The 15,610-nt window shown below is 43.9% G+C and overlaps 1 protein-coding gene across 1 annotated transcript in view; it reads left to right on the forward strand.

The window, feature by feature from the left end:
- The window catches only part of ZMIZ1 (zinc finger MIZ-type containing 1), a 276,626-nt gene that overhangs the window by 136,147 nt on the left and 124,869 nt on the right, over positions 1–15,610 (forward strand). Inside the window, 3 exon segments of the mRNA XM_081329950.1 lie at positions 8,210–8,227; positions 8,230–8,346; positions 14,114–14,219. Coding sequence (XP_081186076.1) covers positions 8,210–8,227; positions 8,230–8,346; positions 14,114–14,219 — 241 coding nt within the window.

Here is a 15,610-nt window from a genome sequence, read left to right on the forward strand (position 1 = left end):
TAGATATAGAGATAGATATAGATATAGATATAGATATAGGTATATAGAGATAGATAGATAGATAGATAGATAGATAGATAGATAGATAGATAGATAGATAGATAGATAGATAGATAGATATAGGGATCGATCGATATAGAGATAGATATAGAGATAGATATACATATAGGTATGTAGAGATAGAGATAGATAGATGATAGATAGATAGATAGATAGATAGATAGATAGATAGATAGATAGATTAGATATAGATGATATAGATATAGATATAGATATAGATATAGATATAGATATAGATATAGATATAGATATAGATATAGATATAGATATAGATATAGATATAGATATAGACATGAAAAGCCCATTATTGATAGTTGTACACAGGATGCAATTTTTATTTGTGCTGCTTTACAAATAGGCAGGCAGGACTTAAAAAATGTTTTTCCAAGCCTGCAGAGTGGTCTTAGAGGGGGGAAAAAAACAAACAAACCTTGATCTATGTGATGTAATGGAGCATTTCCTTTTGAGTGGGCTGCCCCACGTCTTGCCTCACCCTCGTCCTCTGGAATATTGGTTTCCAACTGCCGGAGGAGCGGAGATGACACAGCCACCTTCCCCGCTTCAGAAACCAAAGAACGAACAGGAGCTCTCGAAAAGGGGCAGGCGAGCGGGGTGGGGGGTGGCTGGCTGGCTGGCTACTTCCTGTTTGGATAAAGCAGTTGCAGAAAAACCATAAAGGAGAGGGTTTTTCGTCTAGCTGCTCTTCCCCTGGCCTGCTTCTCCTCCCTGACTTGGCTGGTAGCGTTCGGGGCGGTGGGATTTTAGTGCTTTTCTTGGAATTTTGACTTGAGTGTTCAGACCACCACCTTCCTTCACTGACTTCTCCAAAAAATATAGAGGGGCGGGGGGGGGGTGGAAGAGGGAGAGAAAGAGAGAGCAGGAAGAAGGAGCAGGAGAGGAGGAACAGCAGGGGGGAGGGTAAAAGGAGGAGAAAAAGAAAGAGAAAGAAAGAAAGAAAGAAAGAAAGAAAGAAAGAAAGAAAGAAAGAAAGAAAGAAAGAAAGAAAGGGAAAGAGAGAGAGAGAGAGAAAGAAAGAAAGAAAGAAAGAAAGAAGAAAGAAAGAAAGAAAGAAAGAAAGAAAGAAAGAAAGAAAGAAAGAAAGAAAGAAAAAGAAAAAAAGGGAGGGAGGGAGGGAGGGGAAGGAAGGAAAAGAAGGAAGGGAGGGAAGGAGGGAGAGTATGGCTCCAAAGAAGAAGGATGGTAGGACTTACTGGCAACATGGCGGTTGTGGAAATTTGACGCTTCCTTCCAGTGCAACATTTCTTCAGCTTCCAGTGGAGACTGGAGCTTTTCCAGAGGCTGGTTGGAGAGTAGCAAACGAGCTCCCATCTATGGGTTCCCTTGCACAATTGGATACCGAAGAGCGGGAAACTCTGCAGACGATCCAAATTTTGGAGAACTGCCTGGGTCAGGTAGGCAGGTATTTCTTTAATTTCTGGAGAAGACCTGTTAACAGGGCAAAGGATGAAGTGGAAGGCGCATCGGGAAGCATCTGGAAGCCGTAGTTATCCATGTCTTGTTTCCGGAAGCCTTAGAGTTGGTTTCTTCATGGTTTGGTTGCTTCACCAAACACATGTTGGCAAAACAGACTCAGTGCTTAGCTATGCCTTCCTTGGATGAGGAGCTTCGGGACTTACATCTCTCTCTTTGAAGGACACCGCGACAATTTTGAGAGCCAACCTCTCTCTGCGTGGTGTCAAGCAATGTTTTCCAAACTTGGAAACTTTTAAGAGGAGAGAGCTTCACACCCTGACGTAAACCTTTTGCACCCAGTTTACAAGAAGGACATAAAGTTCCAAGTGATCGGAGGAGAAAAGAGGAGGGGGTTACTACAGGGGAAAAGTTATGTCATCCCTTTAAATATAAACAAGCGGGAGACTTCGTGGCCTGGCTGTATCTTTTCTTTCTCTTTTTTACCGATGTCTTAAATTGACACGCAGCCAGACCTAGAGAGATCCGAGGCAACATCCGTAAAATGAGCAATTAAAGCAACAGTAGCAGAAAAGGTTGCGGCAGCATTAATGGAAAGCAGGATAAGCAATAAAGCTCAGCGGAGGCACGCAAACAATAAAATGTGGGTGTTGAAGGAATAAAAACAAACAGGCCTCTATTTTGATACTATCCTTGAAAGACATTCCTATTACCTCTGAGGAGCAAGATGCCACTTTCAGTGGGGGAGAATGCTTTTTTTTTTCATGTGGCATTTGACTTTGGTTGCCAAAGAGTTACTGCCATTACACATGAGCGCATACAAGTAGTCCTTGACTTACGACGGTTCATTTAGTGACCATTCGAATTTACAACAGCACTAAAAAAATGAGTTATCCCCCGTTGTTCACATTTACAACCGTTGCAGCGTCCCCACGGTCACGTGATTTACATTCGGACCCTTGACAACCGACTCACATTTATGACGGTTGCAGAGTGTCCCGGGGCTCTGTGTGTGTGTCACGCGATCCCCTTTTGCGACCTCCTGACAAGCAAAGCCAATGGGGAAGCCGGATCCACTTCACAACCGGAGGACTCATTGAACAACCGCAGTGATTCAGTTAGCAAACTCGGCAAGAAAAAGTCATAAAATTGGGGCAAAACTCACTTAAGCAGATTTCTCGCTTAGCAATCTTAAATTCTCGGCTCAGTTGTGGCCGTGAGTCGAGGACTACCTGTATTTTATAGCGCTTTAGATCTTTGTAAAGGGTTTGGAGTGGATGTAACGGAAAAGAGACAGAACGCTTCTAAAACTGGATTAACATGAATAGATTCTCGATCTAATCGGACGTAATCTGCAACAGGAGCGGTGCGGTTTCAAAACATGTGTTTGTGCTTTTGTGGGGGTGGCGGATATTTTGAAATATAGGTGAATTACGGTCTCTGCTACACAGAAAGGGAGAGAGAGAGACAGGGAGAGAGGGAGAGAGGGAGGGAGAGGGAGAAAGAGAGGGGGGAGAGGGAGAGGGAGGGAGAAAGAGACGGAGAGAGAGGGAGGGAGAGGGAGAAAGGGGGAGAGGGAGAGAGGGGAAGAAAGAGGGAGGGAGAGGGAGAGGGAGGGAGAAAGAGAGGGGGAGGGAGAAAGAGAGACAGGGAGGGAGAGAGGGAGAGAGAGAGATGGGGAGAGGGAGGGAATGGGAGAAAGACAGAGGGGGAGAGGGAGAAAGAGACGGAGGGAGAGAGGGAGGGAGAGGGAGAAGGGGAGAGGGAGAGAGAGGGAGAGGGAGGGAGAGGGAGAAAAAGAGGGGGAGGGAGGGAGAGAGAGAGGGAGAGGGGGGGAGAAAGAGGGAGGGAGAGGGAGAGAGAAAGAGGGAGAGGGAGAAAGAGAGACAGGGAGGGAGAGAGGGAGAGAGAGAGATGGGGAGAGGGAGGGAATGGGAGAAAGACAGAGGGGGAGAGGGAGAAAGAGACGGGAGGGAGAGAGAGAGATGGGGAGAGAAAGGGAGGGAGAAAGAGACAGGGGGAGGGAGAGAGGGAGGGAGAAAAAGAGAGGGGGGGAGAGAGAAAGAGAGATGGGGAGGGAGAGAGAGAGAGAGAGAAAGAGAGGCAGAGGGAGAGAAAGAGCGCGCTTCAAAATAATTTTTACTTAGGACAATTTGGGGGCTGGCTAGCAAAGGAAGCCGAAAGGGTTGGGAAGTTGAACAACGGGGTGGCGGTGAAGCTGCCTGCTGATAAACGAGCAATCGCAGGAAAGGGAAAGAGCCATGGAGAAATGGATAGCAAGAGTGCAGAGAAGAGCAACAAAGCTGATCAAGGGGCTGGAGGTTAAAGGAACTAGAGAAGGACTGTGAATGAATGAGCTGATAGCAGTCTTCCAATATTTGAGAGGCCGCCACAAACTTTACCCATTTATCACAGAGAGAGAGAAGAGAGAGAGAGAGAGAGAGAGAGAGAGAGAGAGAGAGAGAGAGAGAGAGAGAGAGAGAGAGAGAGAGAGAGAGAGAGAGAGAGAGAGAGGGAGGGAGGAGAGAATATAAACTAGCGCTGATGATGTTACCTTGTTTGGGTAAGGAAACATCTGCAAAAAAAACCCAGAGAGCACCAAGGACCCCACACAAAATGTATAGTCAAAGCCCAAGTGATCCCAGGGGTGATAAGAGAATGTGGGGCTGTGACTCCCTAAGCTGCCTTCCACACATCCCCGGAATGACCTCTGTTCATCTCTATCCACCAGAGTGCAGCTACAATCCTGCACGGGATCCTCAAATTCCCAATTCTCAGGTGGAGGACCCGAGATTGAGGAAGACAGTCCACCCACGGGGGTCAGAAGGGAAACGCCAATAATATATTCCCCCCCAAAGAATTCGGGGGCAAAGTTACCAATGCTTTGAGTTGCAATATGTTCCCCGCAACAAGAGGAAAGGATGTCACTGAGATGTAATCAATACTGGCTCAGTGGGTTAGGACGCTGAGCTTGTCGATCAGAAGGTCGGCAGTTTGGCGGGTCGAATCCCGAGTGCCGCGTAGCAGAGTGAGCGCCTGTTACTCATCCCAGCTTCTGCCAACCTAGCAGTTTGAAAGCACGTAAAAATGCAAGTAGAAAAATAGGGACCGCTCCGGTGGGAAGGTAACAGCGTTCTGTGCGCCTTTGGCGTCTAGTCATGCCGGCCACATGACCACGGAGACGTCCTCGGACAAGCGCTGGCTCTTCGGCTTTGGAACAGAGATGAGCACCGGCCCCTAGAGTCGGAAACGACTAGCACGCATGTGCGGGGGAACCTTTACCTTTTACCTTTATCCCTACTTTCCCACAAATGAAGTGGCTACTTAATGCAGGACATGCAAACTAACACTTGGCTGACCTTGGCTGATCCTTATTAACCACGCCCGGTCAGCTTTCATAAGCACTTGCGTGGGCAGCAGTAGGCTGTCACACACAGAGAGACACACACACAAAGACGCGCGCTACAAAAAAGGCAAAACAATGTATTTGCCAGGAGAACTATATGGATGTGCTCCTGACGTCACCAGAAATTGAACCTCTTTTGAGAGAGATTTTACCTACTAGGCACAATATCCCTCTGATCTCTTCTCAGAACACCCCCCAAAAAGCCTTTGAAGATGGAGCTGCATTTGAGGGACCCGTGAAAGTCGTTCTTCCAACTGATCCTTTCCCAGGAATGTTAGCCTCATATTGATGGGTGCAGACACCAGAAAGGTCATCATATAGCATGGAAAAAAAGCAGATTTCCACCCTGGTGTCGCGACAAAGCCGGAAGAAGCCCTTGGCAATCTTCGATTGATGTAAACACAAACACACTCATTCAGCACCCTCATCATTAGTCGTGTTGCTATTTAGCGGTTCAATTAAAGCAAGAAGCTCAGCAGATGTAACCGGGCAAAACAAACAGGCAGCTCTGAGTCAGCCTTCATAATTTGGCATGACGTCCCGTAGATAAATGCAGCAACTTGTTTAGCATAGTTAAGTGGTTTTCTTATTCAAACCAGCCGTTCTGGAGCTGGGAGGACGGAGCGTGCCAACGCGATGCCTTTGGAGTCTCGCAGGTTTTGAAAAGAGAAGACTCTTCCCCACTCCCCGCCCGATGCGTTATCCTAAATTAAGATTCTGCGCTTGTTTTGTCTCAGAGTAAGTCAAACTAAATCAAAAGACCCTGATTATTTGGTGTTCATGTTGCTGCTGTCATGCATCGAACCCGCAGTGCTCTTCATTTTGAAATATGACTATGGGGTCATTGGTGGTCTCTAGGGTCTTCCAAGAACTAAGGCTGCCACAAAGAGGAGGGACTCAAGCTATTCTCCAGAGTGCCGAAAGGCAGGACAAGAAGCAATGGATGGAAACTAATCAAGGGGAGAAGCAACTGTGAACTAAGGAGAAACTTCCTAACAGTGAGGACAATTAACCAGTGGAATGACTTACCTTCAGAAGTTGTGGGTGCTCCACCATTGGAGGCCTTTAAGAAAAGATTGGACAGCCATTTGTCTGAAATGGTATAGGGCCTCCTGCTTGAGCAGGGGGTTGGACTAGATAACCTCTAAGGTCCCTTCCAACTTCTTCTTCATCATGATCATGATCATCATGATCATGATCATTGTCATGATGATGATGATGATGATGATGATGATGATGATGATGATTGATGATGATGAAAACCCAAGTTTTTGCACACCCTGGAATATCATCTCGCACCCCCAGTTGGGAATCCCGGTATAGGAGAACCTGTTTGAAGTACATTTTTATAGGGCTAATCTTCAACACACATATTCCCTGTCTCTTACTTCATTAAAATGTCTGAAACCTCTATTCTTTCTCTGCTTTCTTTGGTCATAGCAAGCAGTCGAATTAAAGCTGCTTCATTCTTGTGTTGATGTGGGTTTTTTTTTCTTTGTTCATACCGTGTAGAGCTATGTACCTCTGAATCCTTTTGATCTGATTGTTCTTGACTCTCCCCTCATTTAGCCAAGCCATCTGTCTCCTGCTTTTGCAATTAGTTTTGCTTGTCAGTGCTTCGTGTATGGACGACGAACAGATACTCTTTGACTTAGGCCACAATTGGGGGCTGTTGGAAGACAATGTTGGAATGTTTTTTGTGCAACTACTACAGTAGTCCCAAAGCTGCTTTTTTCGTGAGGCAACTGGACTTACTTGTTTTCCTTTGACAACGTTTTGCTTCTCATCCATAACTGGATGGTGGGGAATGGCAGGATTTATACTCCTTGCAGACAGCTGGTCATTTGCCTTTTTTTAGAGAGTCGTTGAGGCCATTTGGAGGTTTGTCTGTGTCCTCAGGGTCACAGATGGTGCAAATGGGTGTGTAGCCTTCTTGGAACTGCTGAAAGGACGGTGTTGTAGACTGGAGATAGATAATGTCGTATCCCTCCCCCTCTGTTGAGAGAGGGCTGTTCCATTTTGACATAGATGGCCTCTTTGACCCCTCTTTCAAAACAACTACAGTAGTATTCAGCCAGTAGATGGCAGTGTTTACAAGCTTGAATCTACGGTATATACTCTATGTTCTTTTTGTCTTAAGAAGTTTCCTGCTTTCCTGTTACAGTTAAGCAGTAAAGCACATGGTGACTGTACCCTTTGTTTGATCCGTGGCGCTACATACAAACAGGATTTCTAACAGGAGCAGTGTTTCCATTGCTAAACAAGGCAGTTGTTAAGAGACTTGTGACCAATTTTGCAGGCCTTCTTGCCACGGCGGTTAAGGGAATCATTGCAGTTGTTAAGTGAATTGTGGGGTCATTTAGGCAAATCTCTTGCTTGGACCTTTCCAGATGAAATTGAAGAGATCTCTACCTCAATAGCCAAAGTTCTGTTTAGTGGATACAGTATGCGGTGCTTAGGTAAGAAACAAAGTGGGATTTGAAGATGCAATGCAGTTGTCTTCTCTTAAAATGTCCAAACTTTCTTAACACTGCCTGGATTTCTTAACCTTCTCATGGTAAAAGAACTTTGATGAATGAGCAGGAGACCAGCCCTGTAGAACAGATCCTGTTCTTTTTGTAGCAGCACCTGTACAAACTTCAATGCAACATTTTCCACCTATATCTTACTCTTTTAAGAATTCAGCTGTATGCTTGTAACTCTCGGATTTCTTTTTTTTAAAAAAAAATATTTTTAGGATTATTTTTAACAATAGTCCTGTCTTCCCGATTGGCAGAGCCTCTGGGAATTTCTTCCCCCATTCTTCAGTGAGAATCATCCAGGTTCCCATGCTGGTTTTATGCTTTTCAAAACTTTGAGGCCAAAGTTTAATACTGCAGAAAGGCAAGTGGATACAGATAAATCATGAGCCTCTCTGACTTTTAAGAAGGCCACAGTGAAGATGTCTCTGTTATTCCTAGCTTCCTAGCTGGTAAACATAGGAAACCTGGTTTCTATTCACAGAACTTTTAGACGATTCCTCTCTTGGGCCAACTTTCCTCTGGACTTGGTTGATCATTTTAATCACAAATGTTGATTCTGTTTATACTTTTAACACTCGTTTAGTTGCCTTTGTGTGCTCACCGGAACAGTAAGGATGAACATTTTAATCAAATTCAACAGAAATTGATTTCAGAGTTTGGTGCACATTCACAAGAAAGAAAGTTAGACATTGTGTATGAGCCACACATATATATTTTAAAAAAATCATTGAGTCAGAGAGCATGGATGTATCTAATTGTCTTCACTTCTCTTCTTTCTGTTTTGTTTCAGCATTTGCAAAATCCTGCCAACTTCCACAATGCAGCTACTCCAACTTCCACAATGCAGCTACTGAACTTTTGGACTGGTGTGGTGATCCAAGAGCTTTCCAAAGGCCCTTCGAACAGAGTCTAATGGGCTGTTTGACGGTATGGCCACTTTTATACAGTATATATCTCTATATATCTATATATATTCCAGTTTGACATCAAATTGCCACGTAGGAGGAAAAATGAAGGCATTCCCGTCAGTCTTGCAAGGAAGCCCCTGGCCTACGGAAATACAGTTATTAGTCCATTTGTTTACATATGGATATATCAATCTTGTGGTTTGTTTTTTTTAAAGAAAAAAATAGAAAAAGAGGAACTTTGGTTAAGTGATTGTGCAAGGTCGTTCCAAAACCTGCTTTCTTAACTTTGTGTAAAAGGGCGGACAGCTATTTACCAGCCAGTTTTAGGAATGTGTGTGTGTGTGTGTGTGTGTGCGCGCACACACACACACACACACACACACACACACACACAATTGGGCTTAACTTTAAATAGAGGCAGCTGTGACCAATTTCTCTCCAAATTTCTGAATGTATTTCTTTCTGAAATACCACTATTTCCGGATGCCACTAACACTTTTTTTTAAAAAAAAAATTTGGTTTGTTGTTTTGTCATAAAAAGTAAAAATACAAAACGAGCGAAACAAAACGAAGGCGTACATTCAACCCTAACAGCAACAACAAAGGAAAAAATGGTGTACCAAAAAAAGAAAAAGTGATCAAATAAGTTTAACGTTTAACGTGAAGTATCCACCCTGGCTGGGTGCAGGAAAAAAACCAGTAAATATAGGTAAAGTGTTAGCATCAGGTGTAATGTTTAGGTCAACACACCCACATATATACACACACACACACACACACACAGAGAGAGAGAAGGAAAGAAAAAGGGAGAGAGGGGGGACAGAGAAGGAGAGAAAGGGAGAGAGAGGGAAAGGAGAGAGAGGGAGAGAGGAGGACAGAGAAAGGGAGAGAGAAAGAGGGAAAGAAGGAGAAGGAGAGAGGGAGAAGGAGAAGGAGAGAGGGAGAGGAGGGGAGGGAGAGAGAAGGGGCGAGAGACATAGGGAGAGAGGGGTGCAGAGAGAGGGGGAGAGAGAGAGAAGAAAAAGCAGCCATCAGGTTAAGCTAAACATTACGTCCCATACTAACAGTCTTGAATCTGAAACAATCATTTCCTATCCAAGAGTTGACAGGAAGCGTACAAACTTTAAAAAGCGTCCCATTTGGGGCTCACAACCTGCCTTCCGAATCTGGGCTTGTATTATTTCATTCTTGCCCACCCCTGAGAGAAGAACGAAGCGATCCGGCAATAAGTCCAGTGAAGTTCGAACAGCTTATTTTGAAGTTGGAAAAGGGGCGTTTCGGTCTTGAAGCCTTTCGAACGCAAACCGTTAAACCCATCCCTTTTTTTCCCCCCGGAAAATGGGTTTCCGCTGGGTAACTTCAAAAGCTCCCCTGTTTGCTGGGAGGGATAAACACTTGTTCAGAAGCAAGAAAATAGATGAGTTGAATAAAAGGAATAGAAATAAAAGCTATGGAAGATGTTATAGATGGTCTTCTTTGGAGAAGAGAAAAGAGAAGTGGATGATGGAGACAGGTACCTCCAGATATTCAAAGAGATATTCAGGGATACTGTCTCATTGGCCATGCAATGTGATTGAATCAGAATCAGAATAGACTGGAAGGGACCTTGGAGGTCTTCTAGTCCAGCCCCCTGCTCAAACAGGAGAACCTATACCATCTCAGACAAATAGTTGTCCAGTCTCTTCTTAAAAACCTCCAGTGATGGAGCGCCCACGATTTCTGGAGGCAACTTCTGTTCCACTGGTTAATTGTCCTCCCTGTTAGGAAGTTTCTCCTTAATTCCAGGTTGCTTCTCTCCTTGATCAGTTTCAAGCCATAACTGATTGCGGCCTCAAAGGATTGGGGAACCAAATAAAAAAACAGAAGAAAACTAGCACAGAGAGTCCTCAATTTGTTTAGTGGTCGTTCAAAGTTACAGTGACACTGGGTGGAAAAAAGTGACTGATGAGCGTTTTTCACACACTTGCGACCGTCACAGCAACACCAGGGTCACATGATCCAAATTCAGTTGCTGGGCAACTGATCAAGCAAGGGAAAATCAGGAGATTCAGGCAGTTCAAATGGGTATACAGATTTATTGCAAGCTTAAGCTCTCCACAAAAGAATCTGGCCAACTAACGGTCAAGGGAAACGAGAGGGAGATAAGAGAGAAATTCAAGGTGGGCTGGACTTGGATCTCTTGCAGGCATGCAGGGACTCGAGGCTTAGGACATATTTGACCCCTTCCTTGGTGGGATCAGCTTGGTCCTGTCCTACCCCTCTGCTTTGTTGTGTCCAACTCTAGGTTTCCATCTCCTAGGCAAGCCTTGTCCGTAGACTCTTGTGGCCAGCACGACCACAAAACTCAGCCCAAAATTTATGTTGCTAAGCGAGACATTCGCTAAGCAAGCTTTGCCCCGCTTTGCAACTTTTCTTGTCACGGTTGTTAAGCGAATCACTGCAGTTGCTAAGTTGTTAAGTGAATCTGGCTTCCCCATTGACTTTGCTTCTCAGAAGGTTTCAAAATAGGGGATCAGGTGACACACACCCCCCCGGGGACGCTGCGACTGTCATAAATATGAAGCAGTTGCCCAACGGTCGAATTTTGATCACGCAATGGTTGTGTGAAAAACTGTCACAAGGGACTTGGAAAGTCTCTAAATGAACGGTTGTAAATCAAGGACTAGTTGCATGGGGAATTAGTCAGCATTGTCCACCCTACTTTGCATTCGGGGTGTGTTACAAACAGTGCAGTTGCACCAACGTGGCCTTGTGGAGGAAAGTAAGAAAACATGTGCAGCATTTGGGAAATTTTTCCTAATTTTCTTTTTGTGTGCGTGTGTGTTAAGAAAAATAAGATTCAAGAAACCCCCCCCCACCTCTGAGATTGAACATTTAATATGATTTCTTTCGAATCGCATCTGCTGTGATGTGCATAATGATTGCTAGATTGTCTGCAGACTAAATCTGTCCGTAAAGAGACCAGCTAATACCTTGAGGACTTCCATCTGATGAATAAACTTCGGGAAATGATGGCTTTATTCTGTTGATAGTCTACACGGAGGCTTTTAATATGGAATATCGCTATTGCTTTCAGTTTTCTGTGCAAAATATTTCACCCCTCGTTTCTAAATTGCGGCAAGCTACCCATCCAGCTCGGAATCGCACGCCTGGTAATATTTTACCATTAATTATGGAAAAGCGAATCGTCTGAGGGACTTTGGATTAATAAGAACCGTGTAGTTGTGCTGACTAGCTAATACTAAGAAAGCAGCATTTCATTAGCTGGCCTAGATGATTATATAGCTTCCCTTCCTTTCCGTACCTTTTTATTATTATTATTTTTTTTATAGCAAGCCGTGTTGGCCACAGATAATTGCATTTAATGAACCCACCCTTTAATTCTTCAAGGAGATTTTATATTAAAACTATGGTGACAAATTGGCTCTTGCAGCGTAAACCCTTTGGAGTAAAATGTAGCTGAAAACCAAAGGCTGCCTGCTAAATTAATAAAATGGGGCTAAATGCTTCTGTCTTCCTGTTCCTCTTTAACTTTCTAAATTAAGGGAATGTTAATACGATTCACAAGTAACACTTTCCGGGTGTCGTGAATATAAATGGACTTTGTGTGTCCGTGTGGTGCGGTTATCTGAGAGGGGAGGGGGCCTAAATCAAAGCCACGGCTTTGAAAGAAGTGCGTGTGAATAGAAACGGATCCCGGCCCATCAAATGCAACCCTTGAGTTTTTGAAAATGATACTAAATTATTTATTTTATTTATTTTATTTTAATTCCATTTATATCCCGCCCTTCTCCGAAGACTCAGGGCGGCTTACAAGCTTAGCAGTAGCCTTCATTCTATGTATATGCCTGCTTATTAGGGTTTTCACACACACACCAAGCGGCATTATTACAAAGTCAGCTTATTGCCCCCAAGAGGTCCATCAATTCCAAGGCTCCCATGGTGGGTTGTACGGATAGTCCTCAATTTATGAAACCGTGTGTGGAACCTGATTTTCCATTGCTAAGCAAGGCAGTTATTACGTCAGGCAGACCTGATTTTTTGACCTTTTTTTTGCCATGGTTCTTAAGTGAATCAACGGCAGTTATTAAGTGGATCACAGGCTCATTAAGCAAATTCTGCTTCTCCCCTTCCTTCCTGTTGACTTTGCTTGAAGACTAGGAAGTTTGCAAAATGGCAAACAACAACAACAACAACAACAAACAGCATCATCATCATCATCATCATAAATGAAACATGTAACAGTGATGCCCATGGTCATCAGGGCACTGGGAACTACGTCCAAAAACTTTGCAAAATACATCAAGAAATTGCAGCTTCCTCCAATAACTCCAGCAAAGCTACAAAAAACTGGGCTACTCGGAACATCTTACATTTTAGGGAGGCACCTAGTTGATACCTAGGATGCTGGGAGCAGCCCGTGTCAACCATTAGTGCCAGTCAATTTGAGTGTTCAGTTGACTGAGTTTCATGTTTTATGAATAAAAGTTTTATAATAATAATAGTTGGAAGGGACCTTGGAGGTCATCTAGTCCAACCCCTGTTCAGGCAGGAAACCCTACACCATTTCAGACAAATGGCTGTCCAGTCTCTTCAAAACTGACTCGGGGATTCTGGGAGTTGAAGGCCGCGAGTCCTAAAGAGCCAAGGTTGCCTACCCCTGCTCTAGGCGTCTAGAAACGCAAAGCAAATTTGCAGCCTCGCTCTTTCTAGGAGGTCAAAATTGAGTCCAAGTCACCTTTCGTTCCCCCAGTCAGTGTCTCTGGAGAGAAAGTCCTCGGTGGATGATGGAGAATTCAGATTTTCCCGTCCCATCTCAAAAGCGGTGAGAAGTACAGAATGCTGCCTCTCTCGCGAACGGCCTCTCGACCGCTTGCCTACTTTCCAACTTTGAGGATTCGTTCCTCATTCTGACATCTCTTTGTCTCTTAGAGCAGACGTTGGTGGCAATCGGGTGCGGCGTAGGCTTGGTACGCTCCAGAGCTTGGCCGTTTGAACCAGGTTACTTTGGCATGAGGGGCGGCAGAAAGCTTGGGTAATTTTGTACCAAATCTGACATGGTACATAGGGTCTTCTGCTCGAACGGAGGGCTGGACTAGATGACCTCCAAGGTGCCTTCCAAGTCTGCTATTCTGCCTCTCTGGCAGACATTGCATTACCCAGCTAGGTAACGTCATCAGTGCTTCAACAGCTAGTTCCCTAGAAACACCTGCAAGAAGCCCACCAAGGACCCCACCCTCCAACCCTGAACTAGCAACGTCCTCTTCTTCCGGAAATGAAATTAAAATGAATCTTTATTGTCAAAGTACAACTACGTGTACACTGAGATTAGCTGAGCCTCCCTTTGTGCTCCCACCCCACATCACACAGTGACAACAAACCCGCCATCTTACTACACCATGTCCTTTCAAAGTTATCGCAGTTAGGCTAAATAAAGCCGGCAATGCGCATCGCTCATCGTTTTAAAAAAAAAGGGACAACAAATCCTAAAAATTAGGCTTAGGCAATGCTTTGAAATTCGTGTTCAAATCCAGAGAGGCTCTTTGGAGTTTGAACGGGGTGCGCGGCTGTTTTCATTAAAGAGTTGCAGACACGCGGCCAGAGCTGAACGGGAAACACTAGCAGAAATTAAAGGAAGGAGGACAAAAGCCTCCGAATTTTGTTCTTTATATGCTGGGTTCTTCCCGCGGTACGTTGGCGAGCAACTGACGATTATTCCAGAAACTCTCTGTGACAATTCTTTTCTTTCTTTCTTTCTTTTTTTCTCTTCCCCCCTTTTTTCTCAGGTTGTTAGCAGAGTGGCAGCACAGCAAGGTTTCGACCTGGACCTTGGATATCGGTTGCTTGCTGTTTGCGCAGCGAACAGGGAGAAGTTCACACCAAAATCTGCTGGTAGGAACAATTGGTGTTCTTTTCCAGATGTAGTTTATTATTATTATTATTATTATTATTATTATTATTATTATTATTATTATTATTATTATTATTATTATTATTATTATTAATTTGCCAGAGACAACCTTGACAAGCATAACAATCTGCTTTTGTGCGTCTCTGGGAAACGGAGAGTTTGTGGTTTTCTCTGATAGCCTTTTTCTTAAAAATAGACGGGAACGAGGAAAAAAAAAGATATTTGGGTCCCCGTCTCTGTTTTTCAAGCTGTCTCCAGGAGTAAATAAACCTGAAGAAGAATCAATAGAGAACGGGGAAAATTCTATCCAGGGGCAAAGATCGCGGGGAACGTTTACCCCAAATATTGTACTGTACACGCGTGCGGACATTCATTCGTCAATTGTTTTATGGATTCATCGATGCACTTGTTCGTTTATCTGTGGATACCTAAATGAGTCGGGTCTCTCTAGGGGTCTTTGAAAGCAACGGTCCCAGCCTTTGCAGTATTTGGTTGTGACTTCGTGGCTTCCGTCGTAGATATTTCTAGTCTTGAAAGGTTGAAAGCGTTGCAGATCTGGTGGCTTTACATTTTTTCAATAAGAATGTTTTGGTCATCCTAGTGTCTGTAACAGATTTTAATATGCTAGCATCCTTTCAGTCCATCGGCACTAGCACTTAGACTTATATACCACTTCGTAGTGCTTTTACAGCCCTCTCTAAGAGTCAGCCTACTTGCCCCCACCAATCTGGGTCCTCATTTTACCGACCTCGGAAGGATGAAAGGCTGAGTCAACCTTGAGCCGGTCAGGATCGAACTCCTGGCTGTGGGCAGAGTTTACCTGCAATACTGAATTTTAACCACTGCGGCACCCCGGCTCCATTAAAAAAGGATGCTGTGTTCTATGTAATACAATGCACTCGATTAAACTAATTTATTAAAATCACCTTCAGTCATGAATATATATATATATATATTTTCTATTAAATGAGAACATGATGTGTAACTTAAGCCTATTGTTGCTGTTGTTGTTTTTAACTATTTAGTTGTGTCCGAATCTTGGCAATTTGGTAGGCAAGTGTGCTACAGGTCAAGCACAGCTTGTTTCAATTATTGGATGTTCAACTTTGCATCAGATTTGAGGTTATCAAGCCAGTGTGTTTCTCTTTGTTCCATCAACCATTCCTAGCATCACAGACTTCTCCAATGAATTTGCACCCATGATATAGCCAAAGTAACTCAGATGTAACCTTATGATTTTGGCTTCTAGTGGTGTGTTATATGATTTAACACCCCTCTCTTAGTTACTCTGGCTGGATAATAATATAAGCTTATTATACATAATAATAATGACATAACACCATGAGGTTGAGTTGTATGGCAAGTATTTGGG

This window comes from Vipera berus (genome assembly GCF_964194415.1).
Source record: "Vipera berus genome assembly, chromosome: 5".
In the NCBI taxonomy this organism is placed as follows: domain Eukaryota; kingdom Metazoa; phylum Chordata; class Lepidosauria; order Squamata; family Viperidae; genus Vipera; species Vipera berus.